Consider the following 26,790-nt stretch of genomic DNA (forward strand, 5'->3'; position numbering starts at 1 on the left):
ATAAAAAATTTCTAGACAGCACTTTTTTTAAATTTTAGATGCTTGTCTGCGTCAATGATATAGCTAAAAATAATGTTTAGCGTATTGGAACTGGTCGAAGCTAATCCAAGGCAATCCATCGTGGGCAAACGTTGCATGAGTGCTGGCGTCGAAGTCGTGGTGTTGCATAGTGTTGCCTAAAGTTCTCGAAATAAATCGAGTGTCCGCATTTGACGAATCATGAATTGTTACGTGCGGTGGTGCTTGACGTGTATACACTGAAATTTGTTCCTAGGGTGCCGTTTATTTATTTATTTATTTATCTCCACTTTTTCACTTCCGTGTTCCCCATCTTCAACATGAAGTGTCATTACGAAGTTCTAGGAGTGTCCAAAAACGTGACCCCGGATGAGCTGAAATTGTCCTACAGAAAACTCGCGCTACTGTGGCATCCAGGTAAGTACGCACGCTTGGGCGACGGCTTACGCGTTCACGCATCACGATTGTGACTTCAAGCGAAACTATGCCCGAGTTCTTGCGCACTGGGTTGACGTGCTTCGTCTAGACGCGAAAACGTAAGAACGAATTCGTCGTGGCACGTCGACGACTGTGTGCCACAAGTTGCACAAGTTTGCGCGCACAGTGCATAAAATTCTAGGAGACTGCCTACAGCGCTTTTTTAAAAGGTACTGGAGTCACGGGTACCTTAGTTCGGGTTAGCCACATTTCCGTGCCTTCTCTAGGCACGTGTGACGCTCCTGCACAATCATTTACGAAGGTGTCCGTGCCCTTATCTGTTTCGAAAAATTTTTTTTTTCTGTTATTACTATCTTTTTAAATCGCACGTGCATGCAACTGCGGTTTCCAATGTGTGCTAACTATTTCAGAAATTGCTCCAGTTCATCTTAAATGTGGCAGGTCAGGCGAACAGACCGCACTGCTTGCCAGAGCAGCGTATTCTTCGCGAGATACAACCCACAAGTGTGCACGCATACGCCTAAAATTAGTGGAATTACGGCCACAGTTCTGGCGAGATATTCTAAATCGGTTATTCACAAATTCACATTTGTGACCGGTTTAGACGAGCTGTAGAGTCGCCAGTGCTTTGAATGTGATCGGCTGCGTCCAAAGCTTTCGTCCGAGTATCTCCTTCCTGGTTAAGAAGCAGCTTGCTTTCATACGAAGGTGACAGTGCTATGTTGTGTCCGACCAATGTGCACGGAATGCATAAGTTTGAGAGGTCCTGAACTGCTGGTATGATCTGCTTCTGGGGTGTATACACCTGTGCCTGCGTAGACACCGCAGACTCGCGTAAGTGGAGTTTCAGTGGCATTTGCGACCATGTGCTGGATCGTCTGCTGCACTGCTGCTTCGCACCCGTACACCTGCACCAAGTCGGCACCGACAGTAGAGAGGGTACAGCGAAATCGTGAACCAGTCCTGCCCTTTCCTGCACCTTTTGAAATGAATGGCATGGTTCAGAGGGCGCCATTGGTGCACGGCTGAAACAAATAGCAGGGTGCAGCACCTCGTGAACTGGTTCAGATGGTGCAGGCGAATCAAATGTGCCTTTAGTCAGTAGCCCCATTCAGCTGAGTTACGTAATTTAACCTAGGTGGTTTTAAGCTTCTTGATAGAAATCAACTTTAACTAAGAGTTCAAAATTAATAACTTTTTCTTTATTTAAACTGGAAAAAACTTGCATGCAGAACAAGGACACAATAGGGATGTCGACTGACAACAGTAAATCTATACACATCCATGCATATAGATAAGCAAAAATAGATCAATGTGCATGCGGGAGCAGAAATTTCTGATACATTTAAACTCGAGAAATCAAAACAAAGGCTATGTGCAAAGCTGTACAGTACCTAAACACTTCAACCATGACTTTTATTGTTTTGGTGCAGCAACAGACTGTTCGCTTCCACATGCGTCTGCAAATCGATTCTCCTATTAGCATGGTCATTTAATGTTGATGCGGAAAAAGAACAGTGCTGGCATTAAAATCTTGTAGACAGCCACACTTTTGCAAATGCAGTGAAAAGTTCTACCAATGGCCACATTTCATAGACCATCCCTATTCAGGCAGCCTTTCATTAATGCCACGTCCAGACTTGGCCAGAGTAATATTAAATGACATTTATTAAATTTACTGTTATTAGTAGGGCTGGGCATGAACCAAAATTTTTAACTTATCTAATTGGGACATTTTAATCAGTCAATTAATTGAATTATTGGATTTGGGCATAGGCATATGTGAGCTAAAGAACAAAACTGGTTATTATTTCTTGAAAGATTAAAGCAAGCTATGTTATTTGTGTGGACGGTTGCCTTTTATATTACACCAATGATGCCTTGCGTGAGTGGACATGCGTCAAGCATCAAAATCACACAACTGTGGTCAGAAATCCAACTGCAGTGAAGGCATTTGCTTGACCACTTGTTCCACTGGCTTGGAAGTGCACCACACATGGGGCGTCTTATGCTGTCGCCCCAGGTAGACGTGCGCACAGAACATTGTAGCTCAGTCTGCGGCTCTCTTCCTTGTTGCTGATCAAGCAAACTGGGGACGTCGTCACAACTTGTGTGTTTCTTCTCACATCACATCAACCAAATAATTGCTATTTAAAAAAATTAATTGCAATTAAAGCATTAATCAGAAGCTTAATCAATCAAATGCCTAGCCCTAGTTAGTCGGTACCTGTATCGTGTCCTTTCCATGTGTCCCCTCCGAAATTTTGCATTCTCTATTTATTTTCAACAGAGTGAACCTTGCCAAACCAAATCACTCAGGCTTACATTGTATTGTACTAGCTCTATTTTTCACCCTTCAAGGACAAGACATAAAGATACGTACGTAAAGGAAATGTTTATTTGTTGTCAAAATGTGCAAGAAATTACATTGAAAATAAAGGTATTCAAGAAAAAAAAAAATACTTTGCAGAAACTTTTTGAGCAATAGGCTTGTTGCCTTTGGGCAACAACCCTATTGGCAGAAGTCTGTAGACAAGCTTTACCCAAATACACCTATAGCTTCATACAAAACTTGTACAGATAGTTCCCATCGGATGTGAAACAAATGTGTAAATTGCATTTCCTCTGCATTACCTATGTGATACCACTGCAGCCATGAATTTTTGCATCGGCCTTTCTCCTCTCAATCAATGTGCTTTCAAAATAAAGCGAGTCATGTGCCAAAACTTCCTCCCCATCCTCTGTTCCTGTTCCAATCCAACAAATTGTATTTGCTGTTTATCATTCAGTGTTGACCCAAGGGATTTAGCCAGAAGCTCCATATTCAAAAGCGAAACACAGCAAGAAAATCATATTTGGTTGCTTGTAGGCAGCACTCGTCTGTAAAGCGTTAATGCCGTACCCCGATAGAATCATTTGTGAAATAAAACTGCACTGCCCTTCATCTCCAGATAAGAATCCGGATAATCTTCAGGAGGCGACGGAACAATTCAAGCTCATCCAGCAGGCCTACGATGTGTTGAGTGATCCCCAGGAACGGGCTTGGTATGACAAGCACCGTGATGCCATACTCAAAGGAGGTGAGATCCCTTTCTTCTTTTCTCTCACTGTCTCTGCGAAAGTACAAAGAGGCAATAACCTATATCCACTGCAGCAGCTTGGGGATTAGGAATTGTGTGCATTAATTTTGTATGTATTTGCAGGCTTCTTTCACGCTCTGAAAAACACTTTCATGTAGCACGTATTAAGCAACCAAAAGCTGTATTGGGCGTTTTTCATGTTGCTCTTCAATTTTCTCATTGACACTTTTAATCTAATTATACTATTTGAGAAGTTTATTAATTAATAAATAATAATTATGTAATTAGGCAGAAAGCAAAAAAAGTACCCTGAGTATCTCCAAGCGACTGCAAACAAAATTACCTTTGGTTCTGTCCAGGTGCATTGCATTTGCATATATTTAAGTCTTGGTGCATGATAATTGGGACACCCTGTAGAATTCACGGGTTTGAACTGAACTTTGCAGTATGATTTGCAGAATTCATTTCTATGGCGAAAGGATTGACTTCCATGAAACTTCTTACTATTATAATTTTATTTTTATTTATTTATTTATTTATTTATTTATTTATTTATTTATTTGATGTCTTTCTGCTTCAAAAACTCTTGTAGTCAGGGATACGTGTGCGTGTACGAGTCATTTGGTGATTTTATGCAACTCATGTTTCAGGTCTTGGTAGTGACTACAAGGATGACAGTCTAGACGTCTACTGCTACTTCAACTCCTCCTGTTTCAGCGGTTATGGAGATGATGAAAAGGTGCCCTTTAATGCATGCTTTGTTTTTATTTTCTGTTCTGCTATGTTTATTGTCAGCGCTAACCAGGCATTCCAGACGCAAGTGGTGTACGTCAAGTGAAATTATGTTCAGTCAATCACAAAAGCTTACAGGACATTGATTCCACTGCAAATGTGAATTTCTGCACTGTTGAAGCATGGAACTTTTAATTTAATGAATCACTGTGCAGTTGGCGAAGGCTATTACATGCTGGAACATTTAATTCGAGGCTCTATGACCACGCTTCATAAGAATTCAGCTCCTTGGCAGATCCTGTGTCCTGTAAACTTGTGTGGTTGACTGTACTAAATGATAACAGTTGCCACAGAAAATTTTAACTGTTTCTCTTTTAAGTAATTTAAGTCATCATCATCATCATCATCAGCCTAGTTACGCCCACTGCAGGGCAAAGGCCTCTCCCATACTTCTCCAACTACCCCGGTCATGTACTAATTGTGGCCATGTTGTCCCTGCAAACGTCTTAATGTCATCTGCCCACCTAACTTTCTGCCGCCCCCTGCAACGCTTCCCTTCTCTTGGAATCCAGTCCGTAGCTCTTAGTGACCATCGGTTATCTTCCCTCCTCATTACATGTCCGGCCCATGCCCATTTCTTTTTCTTGATTTCAACTAAGGTGTCGTTTACCCGCGTTTGTTGCCTCACCCAATCTGCTCTTTTCTTATCCCTTAACGTTACACCCATCATTCTTCTTTCCATAGCTCGTTGCGTCGTTCTCAATTTCAGCAGAACCCTTTTCGTAAGCCTCCAGGTTTCTGCCCCATATGTGAGTACTGGTAACACACAGCTGTTGTACACTTTCCTTTTGAGGGATAGTGGCAACCTACTGTTCATGATTTGAGAATGCCTGCCAAACGCACCCCAACCCATTCTTATTCTTCTGGTTATTTCAGTCTCGTGATCCGGATCCGTGGTCACTACCTGCCCTAAGTAGATGTATTCCCTTACCACTTCCAGTGTTTCGCTACCTATCGTAAACTTCTGTTCTCTTCCGAGACTGTTAAACAGTACTTTAGTTTTCTGCAGATTAATTTTCAGACCCACCCTTCTGCTTTGCCTCTCCAGGTCAGTGAGCATGCATTGCAATTGGTCTCCTGAGTTACTAAGCAAGGCAATATCATCAGCGAATCGCAAGTTGCTAAGGTATTCTCCATCAACTTTTATCCCCAATTCTTCCCACTCCAGGCCTCTGAATACCTCCTGTAAACATGCTGTGAATAGCATTGGAGATATCGTATCTCCCTGTCTGACGCCTTTCTTTATAGGGATTTTGTTGCTTTCTTTGTGGAGGACTACGGTGGCTGTGGAGCCGCTATAGATATCTTCCAGTATTTTTACATATGGCTCATCTACACCCTGATTCCGTAATGCCTCCATGACTGCTGAGGTTTCGACTGAATCAAACGCTTTCTCGTAATCAATGAAAGCTATATATAAGGGTTGGTTATATTCTGCACATTTCTCTATCACTTGATTGATAGTGTGAATATGGTCTATTGTTGAGTAGCCTTTACGGAATCCTGCCTGGTCCTTTGGTTGACAGAAGTCTAAGGTGTTCCTGATTCTATTTGCGATTACCTTAGTAAATACTTTGTAGGCAACGGACAGTAAGCTGATCGGTCTATAATTTTTCAAGTCGTTGGCGTCCCCTTTCTTATGGATTAGGATTATGTTAGCGTTCTTCCAAGATTCCGGTACGCTCGAGGTTATGAGGCATTGCGTATACAGGGTGGCCAGTTTCTCTAGAACAATCTGACCACCATCCTTCAACAAATCTGCTGTTACCTGATCCTCCCCAGCTGCCTTCCCCCTTTGCATAGCTCCTAAGGCTTTCTTTACTTCTTCTGGCGTTACCTGTGGGATTTCGAATTCCTCTAGGCTATTCTCTCTTCCACTATCGTCGTGGGTGCCACTGGTACTGTATAAATCTCTATAGAACTCCTCAGCCACTTGAACTATCTCGTCCATATTAGTAACGATATTGCCGGCTTTGTCTCTTAACGCACACATCTGATTCTTGCCTATTCCTAGTTTCTTCTTCACTGTTTTTAGGCTTCCTCCGTTCCTGAGAGCCTGTTCAATTCTATCCATATTATAGTTCCTGATGTCCGCTGTCTTACGCTTGTTGATTAACTTAGAAAGTTCTGCCAGTTCTATTCTAGCTGTAGGATTAGAGGCTTTCATACATTGGCGTTTCTTGATCAGCTCTTTCGTCTCCTGCGATAGCTTACTGGTTTCCTGTCTAACGGCGTTACCACCGACTTCTATTGCGCACTCCTTAATGATGCCCATGAGATTGTCTTTCATTGCTTCAACACTAAGGTCCTCTTCCTGAGTTAAAGCCGAATACCTGTTCTGTAGTTTGATCCGGAATTCCTCTAGTTTCCTTCTTACCGCTAACTCATTGATTGGCTTCTTGTGTACCAGTTTCTTTCGTTCCCTCCTCAAGTCTAGGCTAATTCGAGTTCTTACCATCCTGTGGTCACTGCAGCGTACCTTGCCGAGCACGTCTACATCTTGAATGATGCCAGGGTTCGCGCAGAGTATGAAGTCGATTTCATTTCTAGTCTCACCATTCGGGCTCCTCCACGTCCACTTTCGGCTAACCCGCTTGTGGAAAAAGGTATTCATTATACGCATATTATTCTGTTCTGCAAACTCTACTAATAATTCTCCTCTGCTATTCCTAGAGCCTATGCCATATTCCCCCACTGACTTGTCTCCAGCCTGCTTCTTGCCTACCCTGGCATTGAAGTCGCCCATCAGTATAGTGTATTTTGTTTTGACTTTACCCATCGCCGATTCTACGTCTTCATAAAAGCTTTCGACTTCCTGGTCATCATGACTAGATGTAGGAGCGTAGACCTGTACAACCTTCATTTTGTACCTCTTATTAAGTTTCACAACAAGACATGCCACCCTCTCGTTAATGCTATAGAATTCCTGTATGTTACCAGCTATTTCCTTATTAATCAGGAATCCGACTCCTAGTTCTCGTCTCTCCGCTAAGCCCCGGTAACACAGTACATGCCCGCTTTTTAGCACTGTATATGCTTCTTTTCTCCTCCTAACCTCACTGAGCCCTATTATATCCCATTTACTACCCTCTAATTCCTCCACTAACACTGCTAGACTCGCCTCACTAGATAGCGTTCTAACGTTAAACGTTGCCAGGTTCAGATTCCAATGGCGGCCTGTCCGGAGCCAGGTATTCTTAGCACCCTCTGCAGCGTCACAGATCTGACCGCCGCCGTGGTCAGTTGCTTCGCGGCTGCTGGGGACTGAGGGCCGGGGTTCGATTGTTGTATTCATATAGGAGGTTGTGGCCAAGTACTGCACCAGGGTGGCCAATCCTGCTCTGGTGAGAGAGTGCGTTACCGGTTCTGGTCACCGGGATCAGGCCGCACTCCAGGCCTGTTTGTGCAATTAAGTAATTTAAGTAAAGGTTCTCAAATATATATGTTCTCTGGAAAGGAATCTACAATGTACAGCCTTCGTAAAAAATGCGCAAACTGGCATGCTAAAAGTGGGCATGGGACTGTATCAGTATGCTCTGATCGCCAGCACACAGTTAGGCCAAGCTTATTCACGGTGGGGAGGTAGCCACTCTTGCCATTACGATCTTGTGCCTTTCGCTCTGTCTGTCACCTTTGCGGGGACGTTCAACTTTCACGCATCTCGTGATGATGTTTTTCCCGCATGGCTCTCACTTCTCTTGTAATCCGACTTCGCCGCGTATCTTCGCGCCAGCGGCAGTCAGTGTAGTTGCAGAAAAGTACAAGAGATGGCGCGAGTGTTGCACTGCTAATGCCACCCAACGGCGAGGTTATTCGGGTGCAAAAGGAAGTAGCCACTGCCTCTTCAGCTTGGTAACGGCTGGCTTCGTGGACGTTTTGTGCACTCACTGGCCGTTTGCAGGACCATCCTGTGAAAGGTTTAGGAGCAGGACACCAGAATGCATGAACACGATAATTTGAACGCACCACCGTTCGCATGTACAATCACGCAAACGATTAGTCGGTGGTGTCCAGCAAGGGGGCAAACATATTTGCTTGCTATCCGGTTGCAGTGAGTTGGATTTCCTTGAATTGTCACGTGCCCATTGGCATGTTCTATTGACAATAATTTGGCTGGCTATATTGGCGTATAGATGGCTCAATAAATGCCCTTGTGATTGTCTGCACTACTGTGTTGTCGTTTCTTTGTCCCAAAAGCACGTTTGAGACTCCACACCTTGCTCACCTGCTTGCTGCTGTTTAGTTGTGACCTCGCACAAGAGTTGTAATTTCAACTGGGAGTTGCCACTATGCATCTTGCACTGAGTTTTCTTATTTCATGTCTATATTCTGATGCTGTCAGCACCACATCAATGTAGTTACAGTGTATTAATTGTGACCATAAACAATATGATCAGCACTTTTTGCAGGCATGGTCAGACCAAGTGCTGCACTGAAGCAAAACGAGCACGTGGGCCAGCACTGTAGAGTTTCTATTATAACTCTTTGCACCTCTTTCAACAAAGCGACATTAACTTCTAATTACTGCTGCACTGATTGTTTCCTCTTGTTTAGTAGAATCGACCTGTGCTGTGACTAATTTTCTTTATGCTGCTTGTGACTTCCATGGTGTTTCACTGGGGAGGCAACCTCCCAAGTTTTCTTTTTCATATAGAGTGTTCAAAGTTAAAGTATCGGTAATTTGAGTAAGAACGCTATTCTAGCCATGCAAGTGCTGCTTGCGCAGGTTGTTTATGCACTCTGGTGGATACAACTTTAGCAAAGTACAATCAGCAAATGCATAATTAACCAATACTTGTCAATTAACTTTCAGAATTTCATTACTATGGAACAGGCAATATTTTTGTGCGTATAACCCGCATAAAGAAATCCAAGAATTTAACAGTAAAGTCGGGGTGTGGGTTATATGCCAATTTTGCCTTGAGGTGTGGCTTCGTGGCATCGTGGTGCATGCTGCCATGGAGCCACACCTCAAGGCAAGGTTGTCCCTCAGTCGAAGCTTCTCTATCTCCTAGGGAACCTCACCCTCTCCCCACCCCTGCGTGTTGAAGCTCCCTTCCTCTCTCCTTCATGGTTGCCCATTCTCCTCTTTACGGATAGCCATTTTGTATTCAATAGTTGGCGAAGAGTGCATATGGCACTAGTAAGCTGGAACTCGGACCATAATGAACTGCGCTCAACAGCCGCCCTTTACAGTGCAGCAGAAGCTGAATATTATCGACATCAGCAAAAAAAAAAGGGGGGGGGAGCAGAGCTGCTGGCTGAAGGTATGACGTGGACGAGTTGTTCATCCGCAAATGGAGATTGTTATTGCAATGATGTGAGCATTGTTCTATGCAGTTATTATGACAAATTAAACACGGCAAACATTTCTTTTTTTCATACTCTTGTAATTGGGGGTGTGGGTTATACACGGTATAGTTGGTTATGCGTCGAAAAATACGTTGCTTACTTAAGAAACTTGAGATGACAGTCGTACATGAAACTAGTTCATTTTGTTTGGTTTTTCTATTCTTCCGCTCTCCATTTTGATATATTCGTCAAATCGGATGCTGGGTACGCGACATTCACGTTTCGAGGGTGTAGTATTGACACAATTAGCCAATTCCGTAGCACATCAACATAGAAGGCAGGTAGAGCTGATAACAGCTGCACTCCACCTCTCAATTAGCAAAAGCTTGATTGACTTCGTCCTTTTCCCCACCATAAGCTACGTCACATGGGTGTTTGTGTTTGCATCTACTTTTGCATGTGAATGCAAAATTAGCCTATCAAATATGATTACTGACATATCTCAGAATGAAAGTGCTGCAGAAGAATGCAGAATTTGTTTTTTTTAATAAAGTCAACCTCAAGTGTTAATATAAACATATACCATTACTGCAAAATTTTAAAGATGTGTTAACAAATTTATATTTATTATTTGCCAACTTGTTAATAATTGTAACCACTGAAGCACGTAAATCACCTATGTAAGCAACATTTTGCGTAGCTAACATAGTGTTTCTGTTAATATTACTGACATTAATATTTATTTTCTAAAGTGCTATGCCCAATATACTTGTTTGGCCACTGACACACCTCTGGCCATGCTCATGACAATTTGCGAATCTGAAACATTCATACTTGTGCCATCTACTCAGAAGTGGGCTAAGCTAAAATTTTATAGTAGGTTTTGTTTTTATATTACAGATGACACGATAATATTATTGGCTGTCAGTGTAGCTTGTGTCTCTAGCTTCTCCGACATGGCAGACCAGTACAAAATGCCCATGCATTTTTTTAACAATGCAGAAGTTCAAGAACTATTTATAAACGCTGATTCAGAGGGCTCCGACGGTGATTATTGGGTGTCCTCAAGTTACAGTGACAGCAACAAAGAGGTGATGTTGTATGAGAAACAAATAGTATCCCAATTAAAATAATTCATTGGCATAAGTCTTCATATTTGTTTGTATTTCCAGGTTTAAAAACTGATAAAACCATCAGCAACACACAGTATCTACAATAAAGAGCGCTTTAATTTAAAGCTTGCTAATGTGTTAGACAGAAATTGAATATGTTGCACTCCGGAAAAATGCCTGGCACAGAAAGGAGTAAAGGCCCAATAAATTTGAAAATAAATATAATGGCATTGTGGCAACAAAAAATAAAATTTTGGACTGCCCATTTAATTTATAGAGGCAAGGGGTGTCTTGTTACTTGAACCTCTGCTATTGATCAACATATTCATATGTTTTACAAAGCACTCCATCCTAATGGACTTGTTCATAGCAGTGAGCTTGTGCTGAATTTTCTGAAATGCCTCCGAAGTGTCTGCCATCCAAGTGCTTCCACTCAAGTGCTTTTTAAGTACATCTTTCAACACGGCCACTTCAGTGTAGTTCACAATGAGAACCACGACAAAGCAGTGGCATCATTTTTTAATGTACTGTGAGGTTATGAACCATTGACCAATCATTGTCTTCGCATGGCTCCATTTAATATGTCTTGCAGTTGCTTTCATAAAGCTGCCTTGAGAGCATATTTCACTGCTCCAAAATCCAAAAGCTGCTTTAAAATTGCATTGGACAGTGGCATCACTGCAGTGAAGATGCATGTGATGGTGAAAAAGCTCACAGTTCTGCATTGTAGTCAATTTTGTCTCATTTTTTTTTTTTGTGTCGGTTATACACATATAAACCCAGTAATATCCTTTACTAATGAGCCGGAAGTCTCCATTCCTGATGTCTTTCTGTTCTTGTTTATGCCAGGGATTTTATGCGGTGTTTCGAGATGTCTTTCAAAGACTTGCTGCCGAGGATGAACCCTACCATGATGACCCCGTGGTTGTACCAGGCTTTGGAAACAGCACCAGCCCATATGATGAGGTAAGCGTTCGTACCCTGAGTCACAGCACGCTAAAGCTCCTATAGATGTTAGCTATGTGTAATTTATACTGCTGCCAGTCTTATGTACCCTTGGTGAAGTCATAGTTTTGCATACAAAGTTTCAGAACTGCTAAGCTTGTCCATTCAGTTTTACATGTCTAAAGATCTACTGACATCAGTTCCAAGTTTTGTTATTTTGAGGTTAGAGAAATGCTCTCACTAAATGTGGAGTTGCCCTCGACTTCTTCAAGCCCGTCTTTACCACCTCCGTGTGACAAGCCTTCACCCAAGATGCCGACCCCGCATTGAACACTGGATCCACGAACGCTACTATCATTCTCTGTTGGGCAACCTGAACAAAACAGATATGTTTGTGTTTGTAACCATGTATTTATTATGCCAAAAGGCAGCGTTTCAAAGTAAAAAAAAAGGCAAAATGGTGGTGGATGTTCTATATCCATTACCATGGTCGTGCGTGGTGCTGGCTAACACTCCCTAGGCCACACCTAGTAGCACAGATACCCAAGATATGCTGTTAACATTAGGTTTTTCAGACCCCCTAGGGGCTGTGAAAACTTCTGAAAAAATGAATGCATCTCTTTATATGCCGCCAAGGGCTCAAATCACCACTGGCATGTCTGAAATAGCTCTGAAGGCCTGCCAGTACACTGTTAGGCACATTGGTGCTCGTACTGTGACAGGACATGGTGGGTACATGCGTATATAATTAAGGAATACACACTGGGTCCCCTGACAGTGGCCTCACTTCCGTTCTTGGTGTACTGCACCGCAATACATTGCGTATGCTTCACTGCGTAACTCCACTGTAATGCAGCGAAGCTGGCTTTCGGGAACCAACATTATGCAGTGTTGGACCCTTGCCATGCTTTCCGTACTTTGAAGCCATTGGCAAGAATCTCAAAGGTGGAGTCGGTGCCATTGCTGACCACAATGGCAATGAAAAACACGGCACTAAACTGCAGGAAGCTTGATGGTGAGCGTCGAAGCAGAGAGGCCTAGGTGGTGGCTATGGCTGCTAGTGGATCAGCATGCGAGAGTGCTGGTTCGAAGCCGTGAGATAATCAAAATGGCTGCAGTGTTGGCTTCAATGAATGCCGTTTTGTACCTGCAGTCACGGCAAAATGTCTGGAAAAGTGGACGGCAAAGAGTTTCATCGTTTGCAATTTCAGACATTCTTATACATTGGCTCTGTGGGGTACGGGGCGATGCCGTGAAGGCATCCGAATTATCAGGCATGTCTGAAAAAGATGCTGTTGACTGTAGGATAGCCATTGCTATAGCCCAATTCATATAGCATTGCACATGTAATGCGGTAGATGTGGGTCTGGCTCCTACTAGCGGCAAGTTGTCTTTTCACCTGCTCTCATTTTCCTTTATCTCATTATCTCTGCATTTCAGTAAGGACCATAGTTAATTTCACTTTGCTTTTCTTTGGTGCATGGTCTGTTGCCTTCATGGGCTTGTGACCAAGTAAAACCATGCCCCTCAGTTCTTCCTCTTCTTGCTTTATTCTGATAACTTCACAAAGTTGTTGATGATTTCTTTGGTCTACACCTGCTGGTAGGTTGTTGGCCCATTTTACGGCCACTGGCAGAGCTACTGCACGGCACGGACCTTTGCCTGGCTCGACACGTACGACGTCCGGACGGCTCCGAACAGGCGAGTGGCGCGGCTCATGGAACGCGAGAACCGCAAGGTGCGAGATGCTGCCCGACGGCAGCGCAATGAGGAAGTCAAGGTGAGTGTAGTGCCTCATGAAATTTCTGTAGCAGAAGTTACATTAGTACTGCTTCCAGTTGCATTTCTTTTTAAGCATATTAAGGCATCGAAACCAAACTTCAAGCGTTGTTATGAATTTGTGCCACGTGACAGAACCTGCACGGTGATTTAATTTCGCGTACTCCACTCAAAGGAACAACACATTCCAAATAGCTTGTGACCTAACCTAATATTACATTACATAGCCTAACCTAATCAAGACACTGAAACTAAATTGCATGCACTGTTGTGAATTGATACCCTTGACAGAACCTACATTGGGATGTAATTACGCATGCAGTACGCAAAGGAACAACACATTATAGATATTTTGTTGCCTGATTAAACATCGGCACGCCCTTTAGTCATTTAACTGCCGAAGTAGGGCTGTGCTCGGAATAGCGTCAGCCGCGTTGTTTGGTTACACCTTTTCGGATTTGTACCTGGCTTGCGTCTTTTCTCGACTTTGATAAATATCACTCAAATACATATGTAAACATGATCTGAAAGAGTAACATTATTGCCACCTGTCACGGTGGCTCTGTGGCTATGGTATTCTGCTGTGAAGTACGATGTTGTGGGTTTAATTTCCAGCCGCAGCAGGTGCACTTTAATGCAGGGAGAATGCAAGAATGCTCATGTAAAAATTAAGGTTTTAAATTGAAGTTAGGAGTAGATCATCTTAGATTAAGGTGCTAATCGGAGCCTTCCCCTACACCGTCCCTCATAACCCACGATGTAGTTTCTGGACTCCAAACCCTACAACCCTCAATATTTTTTTATTGAATTACCATAAATATCTCAAGTTAATTTTAATGAAACAACGTCTGCATTATGAAGTTCTGCGGATATGCTGCTTCATCTCTTGTGTCTTTTATTCTCAGACATACCGTCATCACCATATTATACAAATTACATCACCTCTGCCCACGGAACTTTGCTGGAATCCACTGTCACGAATGTTGTTCCCTATAAGTAATGTTTAAATATTTCATGTGACAGGGGTGCTTTTCTTTTGTTTTTCTCTTACTGCAATGCAGCAACTGGTTCAGTTTGTCCGGAAGCGAGATCGGAGGGTTCAAAGAAGAAAGGTGAGTTTGACTTTGCTTCACTACCTTAGAATGTAACACTGGTGTCATGTGGGCATACTGGTGGCCTTTGAGCCGATGGCCCAGGGACTCATCTGCAACGTAGGCACTGCTACACGGGCAGCGTCACTACATTTCAGTGGTCGCTCTTGTTGCACCGCGTGCGATTTGAGAGGTGCGCTTGCAAGCAGCTGCTTGTAATTTGATCATTTGACCATCTGTGTCCGCAGAAGCTTCCAGTTATTATCTCGGTATTCCTTTGTGGTAGCAGTGAAATTTCTTTATATTGAAATCGCATACAAACACAATTCGTTATATTGAGGTTTTAAATACATGGTGTTCTATGGACAAGAGGTTATAAAAAGTGAAATACTTGGTTATATCGAGAATTTCGTTATATTGAAGTTCATTATATCGAAGTTTAACTGTACAACCTTTCACACATAGTAAGCAATGCTACAAAGACTAGCAAAACTTCTCTCACTGCTCGCACACGTGACCAAAAAATAGTGTGTCATGTATGAAAAATAAAGGGGGGGGGTATGCATCACCTAATTTGATGCAACACAAGGTTTCACACTTTTATGACACATATATGACATAATTATTACGCAGAAGGTGTCGCAGATCTCAACCCATTTGCCACCAAACGAATGAAGCGACACATTTCTTCAACCAGCGGCAACAGAGCACTGCTTGCGCTCACGACCAAAACATAAAACATCGCACACTGGAAGCACAAAGGTGCACAAATATGTAATTTGTACTTGATTCGATGTGACGAGTTGTAACGATGTGACGATCCACGAGTTGTAGTTATAATATATGAACTAGTTATTCTGTAGAAAGCATTTCCAGTCAAGAACAACTGCACTGCTAAATTCATGGTGTGAGACTTCTATGACTGTACTACTTTTGCAGCTTCTGCAGCTTTATGTGCTAAGTATTAAATATGGTAGAGATACTGCAGCACTGTAGTAGGTTAGCATGAAACAGCTTCAGTGCCTATGTGTATTTCAGTTTTGTTGAAATCTCCTGATGTGCCTAGCGTCACTTAAAGAAGTGAAAGATTATGCTCGTGACACACTTTTTTTGAAACTTCATTGTTTGTATTCCATTTCTTCTATTTATAAAATCTTTTCTTTGCCTTACGTGCACTTATTTTTTGCAATTGTGCTTGCAGAAAGAGCTCGAGGAGAAGGCAGCAGAGAGTGCTCGGAAATCCGAGGCGAAGCGTGTGCAGAGGATTTTAGAGCAGAAAAAGTGAGAAGATTTTATTACTTTGCAAATTTTGAACTCTGTCATTTTGCAGTTTTCTTGGTTCCTTGTTGGAGTGTTTAGCAATGGACTGGAACTGTGTGAACATGACAGTCATGAACATGACTTTGTGAACAAACATCCACATGCTGTGTAGATAGGTTGTATATATTGGTGTTTGAATAATAAAATTTCCTAATAAATTCGAATACGAATATTTTAGAGCTACCTGTTAATGTTTAACAATATATTGAATTGAACATAAAATAAAAAATTATGCGGATCCCTTGCACTGTAGCAATCGACGTAAGCGAAGGTTTCTGTGCCGTTTGCTTTGATTCACGATAATTAGTGGTGATGTTGACGGTGAATGTTTAATTTCTTCAGTGTTCATTACTATACGAGAATAGTGAATTGATGGTAAAGGTTACCTTGAATGCACCTCTGCTGTTTGTCTGTGTACCACACAGAACGCACAGTGAGACGTGTTTGCTTGTGGCGTTGTTGTGCACCATTGTTCATAATCTTTGAGAGGGTTAGCATTGTCATTGCCTCACACGGCACATGGCATCATGGCTGAAGTGTTAAACTTTTACTGAATTGTGGGGCTACTACTGTGTAGTACACAGAACACACAGCAAGATGTGTTGGCTTGAGGTTTTGTTGTGCAACATTGTTCATAACCTCCGAGAAGGTTAGCGTTGTCATTGCCTCACATGGAATATCGCATAGTGTGCCGTGTGAATGCGGCTTTGTGTCAGTTGTCTGCTTGACAAATTTGCATGGTGTTTATTTTCAGAAATAGTTGAAACCTATGGCACTGTACCTTGAAATTAAATTTATCCTGTTTGACCGCCACCATTGCCGCCTCTAGTAATAGCATTTCTTTGGATGCTTGCACGGTAGTGAAATGCGCGTCTCCGATGAAGTCATGCATCGGACGAAGACGTGCACTGCGGCCACACTCCAAAGAAAGCCACGAGGCCTTCGCCGCTGCGAGCGCTAATCAATCGAGATGAGAACCGTTGCTACTGCAGTGCTTTCATGCACAATAGAAACAGAATTTGCTGATTCATTAAGTAAATAAAAGCCAGTAGATAAAGTCAGCATTTGTTTTTTTCTTGATAACCACAATAATTCGACATTTGGTTAATTTGGACGTTTCTTTTAGGCCTCTTGAAATCTAAATGAACGAAGTTTTACTGTACCTATAATTATGTACATATGTGGCTACAGTGAAACCTCGTTAAACCGTAGTCGGCCGGAGCTCGGAAAAACTACGTACTAAACGGTAGTACTGTTTAACCGAAATAGCATGAGATCACCCACTTACCTGTTGAAAACGGAGCTCAGAGAGAGTGTGATGAAAGGGTAAAAAAAACATGCAGTATTTATTCACTTCGCACGACAAAAATGTTATTTTCGTTTGATGCCGCGGCGGCCTAGCACGATGACAGCGGCCTCAAACTTACTGAAGCTGCGTGCCAGCTTCTCAGCCAGCCCCCTCCTCTCGACAAACACTCGCACGGCAGATTCCTCGTTGGCGTTACGTATTCTACGTGCACGCGCGCAGTAGTGCTGCATAAGTCCCGGGGCGCCTTTTTCATTGCCGGGTGCGGGAGTTCAGAAAACTTTTGGTTTGGAATAGTTACGTTATCGCGCCCCTGTTATCGTTGCAACGATTGCATTCATGAGGCTGACGTAGCGCGTAGCTTATGCCACTGTCGGGCCTGAATCGCCCATGCTGTCGCTTTCCGTGTCGTCCTCATCACTGTCGCTAGTCGACACTTCGGCAACAACAGAGGCAACGATGGCGAAAAGTCGAACCTCGTAGCCGACATCTCTTCGCGGTCGCAGCAGCGCTGCCGAGCAATTTCGCATTCTAAATGCCACACACTGTAGTCAGCAGCAGATCCATGTGGCGGGCCAGCGCCGACTTCTTCGCGTCACGTTCGATAGCACGGACGATGTCTAATTTTTCTTCTATGCTGAGCACCCGGCGTCTTCTTTATCCGAGCTTCGGCATGAAGCGAGTCCTCGCTTGCACGACGCCACAACGCTCTCTGGCACGGCGTCGAAATGATGTTGATGTTGATGCGGCTTCACGTGCAAACGCACAGGGCGCTTGGAGGCCGTTGTACCGATCTCCGAGGCTCGTTGTTCTGCTGGGCCGCCCGATGGAGACGACGCACCGCCGTGTTTGCGCGACGAAAAGTGGAAACGCTACGTTTTAACCGATGCGTGCGCAATAAGCTGGTACGGTTTATGCGGATACAAAATACATTATGTTCAATGGCCGCTGAGTCGGGGAATTGACTTTACTACTTTTAAACCGAAACTACTGTTTAAGCGGGTACGGTTTAACGAGGTTTTACTGTATATGGTACAGCTTGAGTTTTGTATCCAATTGTAATGCGCAAGCAATTTTCTTACCCATTTTCTTAGGAGGGAAGAAGGGGTGTACATAGGAACAAGGGAAACACGGTAACTCGAATGTGAATTTATCGACTTGTTCAGCTCAAAGCAATGCGAGTGAATCATAACAGTTATTTATTACCTCGCCTATATGTTTCATCCATGGGCGCCAAAATTTCACTTGTTTGTTTGTTCCCAAAAGTGAAGTTAGCCCTAAGTAATACTTGGGCATGTCTCTTGGCAAAGAAAGTTTCACAGTAAAAGTAGAATGTTGCGAGTAGTCCCAGACCCTGCTTCGAACCTCCTGTTTCCAATGCATCTTCCATCATCCTTGTTTAGTAGCCCGTTCCATCATATCGCCAGCATTCTCCATCTTCCTCGTTTTCTTTTTTCCTTTGTGCAGAGCTATGGAGAATTATGAGGAGTCCGAGTGGTGTTCGATGGCACAGCTTGAAGTCCAGCTGAAGGACATCGAGGCCCAGCTGGACTCGCAGTTTGGTGAAGAAAACAACGCACAGTCCGGTGGGACCGCGGAACAGCCAGCAGGTCAGCACAACTTTGTGGGGTGGCAAGGAAGAGATGTGATGTCTTCATTTTAAGGACATTACTCCATTGTGCCATACTGAGAACAAAGAGGCACAGCAAGCTCGCATTGCCGTCTGTGCTGTTTGCTTATCATCTTCTGCCTATTGCGAGAAGCCATTAGACTGCTTGACAAGTGCTTAGGTAGCTATTACAAGGTAGAAAGATGAATTTTATTCATGCACACATGGACAAAAATCTAATCATACAAATTTTACGGATGGTTTCGAAGAATTGTATAGTGTCAAGAAGCGACCGATTGCAGTTGAAACAGACAAGCTATTGTCCACTTTCATGGTAAACTGCAGCCAAAGTAATACTACCAGCATTTGCTGAAATTTGCCACAATCAACCTGAATGTAGGCTGTCTGCCACCAATAAACAAGCTTTAAGTTTTTACTCTTCCTGGAGCTTTATTGCACCATCGCGATTTCCAAACTTAAAGGGGCCCTGAAACACTTTTTGAGCACAGTAAGAGAATGTTGCCAATCTGTAGATGAGGCTCCTGTGAACATGTGAGCCAAACATTATTCCACTGCTTACAGCAGGGAATGTCACAATCTTGTGTCAAAAACAGTGAAAAGTTGCTTGCACTCTCATTCTCAATGTCGTCAGCAGCTGCGTCTCAAGCAGCCAACCAATCAGTATTGGCAGATTTCGTGATCAGAAAATCATTCTCAGTGATACTATCATTGCTAGTTTTGAGCTAAATGAATGAAAGATATATGTCTGCAATCTCAATATGACCAAGAGAGTGTGAAGGTGAATCAGAAAGTTTTGGCCCTATCTCATATTAGCCAGAATAAGGTACATAGAGGTCATTACAAATATATGTACATTATATACCTTACACTATTTTTCCACATAGTCCCCCCACCTGTTCAGACCCGTTTGTCCCATTGCAGCACTAAATTTGAGATGCCCCTGTGGTATAGTTCGTCCGGCTGACTGTGGAACCACTATCTGACTGCTGCCTTGGCTTTATTGTTGCACGTGAATCGCGGTCCTGCCAGGAACTTCTTCAGCGGACCAGTGCAAATCACTAGGGGTGAGATCCGGATTGTATGGTGGCTGGTCAAGACTCTGCGTCCGTCCCTTACTTCATAGAAAACAAATCACACTTCGTTGCTCATATGCCGTGGACGTGTGAAGCACACCCGCTAGTTTCAACAAATGAAAGCAGTGCTGTACCGAAGAGCTACCGGCAGATAAGGCCAGGCCGGTCGAAGAAAGGTCCACCACTGGGAATGGATACTGTAAGAGTTGTAGGACGATCTCACCGCTGGCATCCAGTTGTAAGGGTTGTAGTCGGGCATGAACAATGTGGTAGCTGGCCCATGCCGTCGTCGGAATCACTCATGCTTGGGACATGGTTGCAGGGAGGAACTTGTTCTCATCGAGAACTAGATAAAAGTAAATTAGATAAAACTAGATAAATTAGATAAATAAAGTAGGAGCAAAGACTTTCTGATTCGCCCTCATATTTGATCTCGGCACTTCCTTTCTACACATGGCAGTTGCAGGTAGCTGCATCTGGAACTCGTGGCCTCAGAAATTTCAAGAGGGTGTGCTGCGAAGCATAGATGCTGCGGCCACCTCAGGGTGCTGCTTTGAGCCCTCTGGCTACTGACTGTAGCATACCCTGATTGGTCTCTTTGAGTGACATAGCTCCAGGAGTGTGGCGACAGGAGGCAGCCCAAGTGCCAATCTTGCATTGAGAGAGCAATGTGCAAGCTTGAATCGAAAATAGCATTGTAAAGAGAAAAAAAATTACCATCTTTTGGATGGGTCCTTGCCTCCTTGCCATCCTCTTGTGTAGCTAGCTGCCAACATGCTAGTGGAGATGAAAGGGAGAGAGAGAGCCTCACATTGGTATGATAACTACCCCTAACTCCACTTAGATATGAAGTATTTGAACAATTTTTGCTCCTGGAGATTCGTGAGGTAACATCTTTTAATAGTGAGGCCATTCTTTGATAAATGTTTCAGCTCCCCTCTAGTGCTAGTGAGAGAGACAACTTCATGTAGTCGCCTGCAGAACGACACCATGACTAAATGGTGTCATGACACGGGCCCTGACGTCTTCTCAGCGGGTGGTCTCTACTCAACTCCAGCGCATGTTACTCCTGCGGTCAGTTGCCCTGAGGGGCAACGTTCCGTCGGTTTCACTCGGCCTAGTTGGTTATTTTGTTGACCATAGCCTACACCTTTTGAGAAGCAGATTTGTTTCTTTGATGTCTAAAATTGCTTACTGCATATAAATTGCTAAATTAGAAAGTATTTCTAGTATTAGAAAATAATGTGCATTCCATCCAGCCACATCCAGCCTTCAGAAGTACAGTCGCTAACTGATAATTCATGCTCGATGAGCACTGACAAATGGTCTGAATAATTGAGAGTTTGCAATATCGTATTTACAGGAAAATAAGTGGGTTTATTCCACAATTGGCCAAAAAAGAGAAGCTTGTCAGCACGTCACCTATGCACATGCACTTGCCTGTGACTTGGTCAGTCGGTATTTCGACCATTGTCATGGTGTCGCTACTACAGGTGTCCGAAAAAGCGGATTAAGAAAAAAAAATGAAATCCTTTATTTCCACACACTTATTCGAACTCGGCAGTAGGCTTGAAGAAATCGTGAGTGCGCCGTTGCACGCTGTTCCGTTTACGCGCAATCAGATAAGCCTGAATCTCTGAGAGGGTCGTACGGTCGCTATAGGCGGCTGAAAGCACAGTCACTACTTGTGCACGCTCCGCCTGCGACGGCAGCGTAGCACATGGTGCGTCATCTTCCGACTCGGAGTCATCGTCCGGTGGTGCAGCAGAAACCTGACGAATGATCTCGCCGTCGTCGAGTTCTGCGCATGTCAGTACAGCAGTGTCAGCACCTTTGAAACTGTCAAATGAGACGGTGTCCGGAATCGCAATGCAACCACTGCGCAGGTTTCGGCAGAACATTTTCCGCGTCAGTAGGGAGCACATCGGAAGGCGACAAATCTTAGGCCTCCCGGCACCCGCTTGCCGGCATTCCCCAGCGCAGTCTGCGCGGGCACTGTCGGCGCCATTAGACACTTGACGCGATGTTTCCGTACGCCGCGTTGTATCACCGAAACCTCGACACAGCACACAAAGCAAACACCACCGTGCCGACAACAGTTGCACAAACGAAAAACGTGGCCTGCTCACAGCGTCGCGCGCGAGAGAAACAAATCAGCTGCTGGATTGTCTTGACATGGCTTACTAAGCTGAAACCGGAACTGCTGTACGACCACTCTATCGAACCAGGCAGAAACTATGATGATGAGCGGGGATTTCCAGTAGCGCCACTTCGTGGTACAGCAAGGAGGCTCCGTTCAAAACAAAAATGGCGTTCAGCAAGTCGAACTATGCGCCGGTCAGAGTCGGTGCATGATGCCCTCGATTGAGTTGGCTCAAGGAGCGTCCGAAAAATCAGACGAGAGGTCGCAAGGTGTCCGAACTTTCGGCAGTTGTTATACATTATGATCTATGGGGAGAATGGCGGTGCCGCGAAGCTGACCGAATAATCGGGCATGTCCGAATTTTTGGAGTCCGGAAAATCGGTCGGCGACTGTAATAGATAAAGGTGTGGTTAACGCAAGCACCAAATCTCCTTCCCTAACAATTTAACAGGTGTCGACCGCAATCTGATAGCTGAATGATCGTAGTTTTCTTCTCAACAGGGATTGTCCCGTGCTCTCAAAGTTGGTGGAGACATCGAGGGTGGAGTTGGTGCCACTTCAAGCTTCCTAATCTTAGCAACAATAATTCATAATAGCAATAAAAGAAGTCTCTAGAACCTACATCACTATTTAACACGTAAAGGGAAAGACACTGGATGCTGCATGTAACTTGCTTGGCAAACTGCAAATGCGTCAAACACAGCATTTACACCTTAGCAACTTGTCATAGCTTTTCCTCTGGCCTCGATGCAGCCAGTGATACTGGATCGACTAGGCTTTTCTAGTTTCTATTTCAAGGAGGTACCAGCAACATGGCCAGTGACTGTGGCCTTCCTCCATGCCAGCGACGTATCAAAATATCTTTCTGCTCTCAACTCGGTGGCTGAATTAGCAAGCAGTTGTGCATGTTGAGTCTAAATTATTGAACGGGCTGCTATAAGGTGTCCGAAATTTCAGTTGTCCTTATACATTAAGTTTGTGAGATGTGTGACAGTGCCACAAGCCTATCTGAATAACCAAGCATGTCTGAATTATTGGTCGGCGACTTTATATTGGCACAAAGTTGGCAAAAGGATTGAGACTTCCTGGCACTTTATAACTTGAAAATTATTTTTGCCTGTCAATTAGCAGGTAACATGATAGATAAGATCAGCGTTATAGTGACAGCCTGCAGGCACGTTCCAGTTCTCATAAAATTAGATCTGTTGATTAAATAGTATTTCTCCAAAAAGATACATGTTTAAAGTAATTCGCTGACTGTTCAAGAGACAAATTACGTTAAAGCAACTAAATTAATTTGCCTTCTTTTCACTACTAAACAAATGAACTATTTCTTTTTCCTTTCTTTTTTTCCAGAGAATGGTGCAGAATCAGTAACCGATGAGTCTGAGGATGACGATCCAGACGAACTTTACTGTGTGGCCTGTGATAAGTGCTTCAAATCTGATAAAGCGTGAGTGCTCCCCTTTTTAATTTTCTTTATTGCAGTTGTTTCACAGCAAGATAGATTAGCATGGTTAACATGCAATCCTTTGAGGCTTAACCACATCCATGCAATTTTTTAACGAAGGGTTTGGCCATTGCAGTTGCTTGCCATATCACCAGTCTTTTGACCAGCCAAAAAACTTAGCTTGTTGCTTGGAATTTCGCACAATGGCTTCTGTTGGTTAATGTGATTGCACAACAACCAAGTTGCCTGCCTTGATCTGAATTCTCTGTTGCTACCTACTCTCCAATGCAACAGCAAGAAATAAAAAGTCAGCCTCATTTAGTTTCATCTCATGCTAAAAACAAGTTCTGGACAATGTTTCATTGTTATTACTAAGATGCTCTGTTTGTTAATACACAAACAAAGCAAACTGGTTTCTGGGGTCCCCTTGTGACTATCACGGAGGCATCTGCTGTTTAACATTGGTTACCAAGGTATGAGAACACTAGGTGTCAGTCATTATTACCAAGTTTCGCCTGCTCATTTTCAAACAGATCTACAGCTAACAAGATCATAACGTGTTTGTCCTTGCCAACATTATGTTGATCAACTGAAGAGTTGGTGACTTCAGTTTTCGTGACATCAATTAGTGACAAGTTAGTGAAGTCATGTGGAAGTAGGTTCCATTCCGGAATCGTTCTAGGCTGGAGTGTGTAGCAGTACATGGCATTTGTCTTTTTTGTGTGGCAAACACTGTTTCAAGGTCGTGAACTGTTTGTTCACATGGTTGCAGATTCGCCAACCATGAGAAGTCAAAGAAGCACAAGGAAAACGTGCAGTTTCTCAAAGAAGCCATGCAGGAGGAGGAGGCCCAGTTTGCTGGCACAGCAACTCAATCAGAAGAAACTGCCCCTGCCGAAACTCAAGACGCTGGAGACAATGTCGAAATGAAGCCGCCGAAGACAAAACATAAAAAGAAATCGAAAAAGTAAAATCCTTCAGATTACGAGAACATAATGCGTTCTGGCTTCACCGCTAGCATTTATTGAAAATGGCCTTGAATGGAACTGTGCCTACCAGTGCAACTAGAATTTGTGCACTGAAAGCCTTGTGCAAACGTGTTACACAGCACACCATGGTGAGGTGTGTGTGTATGTGTGTTTATGTGTGTATGTGTGTGCTTTCTCCATAAATCCTCACTATAAACTGAAGCAGCATGACTGAAACAAGGACACAAAGAAAAAAACATGCACTGCAGGACAAGTGCTGGGTGCCAGCTCAATTTTCGTTCGAAGAATGCCAGCCTTTTATAGTCGGCCCAGAACCAGCATACATGCATCGGTATTAGTAGGCGAGATCAAAAGTGTTCGTATCTTGTTTTCTGACTATGCAAGAAAAGATGTATGTGCTTAAACAATCATCTTTAGCTTTTCTTATGTAGAATGATTCTATTTTTATTTCTTTCCCAGTAGTTTGTTTTTGTTGGTTTCAAAAAATGGGGTCATCTCAAAAGTAAGACTACATGCAAAATTTTTACACTGGCAAGTTAAATGGCTTTCGTACTGATTCTTGAAGTTATTGTTGTACTCACATGTTTGATCATTATAACACTGCCCTATTCAACACACGTGCACAGACACACACACAGACACACACTTCTTTCGAAGTTGATATGCCTTCAAGATTCACTAGCTACAATTTGTATATTGAAGTATGCGTCGTAACGTAATTAACAAAATGTTTAATTAGCATACTTTGTAAATTATTCAGTTAAGTGTTTTGATCTCTTGTAGAACTAGTTGCTGCTTCATTGAGTTATTTAGATCAAGGGTTAGAATTGTGCTATTTGCCACAGGCTATTTTTTGTAATTTGGTGCAGATTAAAAAAGAAGACCCTATATATCGGCGCTACACATTTCGTTAAGACACCATACTAGCTTTATTGCGAGAATTGACGCAGTTTGTAACAGCGACAATTTTGCTTCGTTATCTATATTGAATCCAGCCACAGCCAGGCAGTGGTTTACAACTTAGTCGTCTAGACTTGCAGAAAATTTGTGTTTGAGGGTAGAGCGTGAAAAGACAGACAGAAGGGTGGACACCACGAACAAGTGCGGACTCGTAACTAATGTTTATTGAGTGAACACTTGTACAGTATGTGTCGCACTATCTATGGAAAGGCTTACAAGCAGTCATACACTACGTCACAATATCTCGAGCGAAATAAAGAAATGGAGGCCACCCTTATCATTGACTTGGGTGTCTCTTAGTGGCACTCGCACCTCTGCGTTGATGTTCTTTCAGTTAAGCGAGCGAACGTCGTTCCGCTGGCACAATATGCGACCGAGGAGTGAGGGATGGCGAGGAGAAATAAAGCCCCTTAAACTTCGTAAAGTAGTGACACTCTCCTCCTTCGCCTTCCCTCCTCCTCGTTTCTCCTCTCTTTCACGCTCCCTCTTCGACCGTGGCGCCGCCTACGCTGCTCAAGCGTAGCAACAGCGCCAACATGCGCTCCTCGCCACTCCGTAGACGCTTCTCGAGCAAAAATGGCGCTGGTGCGCGGCGTGAGGGCCCACGTGATGCTATTAGGCCAATAGCGACGCGGCGTCGGCCTTGGCCAGAGCGCGCGATGAGGCGGCATTCTTCAAAGCGTGGCACTACTTTGCGCAGGTTAAGGGGGCTTTAAGGAGAAAGCTGTTGCGAGCAAGCGAGCGAGGGAGCATGTGAGCACCGGGAGAGAAGCGAGAGTGGGAGTGACGTCACATCCGCTCTGCTAGGCAGATGTTCGGTCTATGCCAGGCAACTGCTTTTCATTAATTAGCCGGTTAAATGTCGTGTCACCTTTTTGTGTGTGACATAAGTGACGTCGTTACGTCCGCTTTCTACTTGCGGGTTTCCCGGAATTTCGGCAACGCCGTGCTCACGTGGCGGGTCTCTAATGTCTACGATTCTGTGCTCTGAGCAGTAATGAGCGATTTCTAATTCTAATTATTCCAGATGATTCAGTAACTCAACGTAACTAAACTTATGCTCTGATATCACATCTATAATGAAACCCATGTTTTTTTGTACTGTCCTATTTTTCTGTTTTCTGATTTATTATGAATTTCGTCCCCGGTCGTCTCAGGAGGCGAACCGGAAGTGTTGCTCCAGAAACAAAACTTTCACTCGATGCTCGTGCCACTAAAACGCAGCTCGTGGTACTTCAGTAAAAATAGTCTAGAAAGATATCCTTCTCGGACAGAGTTATCGACGCTTTGCTCACACACTCTAAAAACAGTTGCACCCTTTGTGGTGTATATTTTTCCCACAACCATAATCGTCATCTGTCTTGCCCGCGTT

General features: G+C 43.5%; 1 protein-coding gene across 1 annotated transcript; it reads left to right on the top strand.

Moving 5' to 3' along the window:
- The first annotated feature begins 119 nt into the window (after nucleotides 1–119).
- LOC126517871 (dnaJ homolog subfamily C member 21) lies at nucleotides 120–25,695 on the top strand. Its single transcript, XM_050167684.3, has 10 exons — nucleotides 120–435; nucleotides 3,408–3,536; nucleotides 4,187–4,275; nucleotides 11,582–11,698; nucleotides 13,284–13,457; nucleotides 14,518–14,568; nucleotides 15,749–15,828; nucleotides 18,641–18,783; nucleotides 23,376–23,472; nucleotides 24,242–25,695. Exons 1-10 carry the CDS (start codon nucleotides 339–341, stop codon nucleotides 24,438–24,440), a joined length of 1,176 nt encoding a protein of 391 aa, XP_050023641.2. The 5' UTR covers nucleotides 120–338; the 3' UTR covers nucleotides 24,441–25,695.
- The last annotated feature ends 1,095 nt before the right edge of the window (nucleotides 25,696–26,790 follow it).

This window comes from Dermacentor andersoni, chromosome 11 (genome assembly GCF_023375885.2).
Source record: "Dermacentor andersoni chromosome 11, qqDerAnde1_hic_scaffold, whole genome shotgun sequence".
Classification (NCBI taxonomy): domain Eukaryota; kingdom Metazoa; phylum Arthropoda; class Arachnida; order Ixodida; family Ixodidae; genus Dermacentor; species Dermacentor andersoni.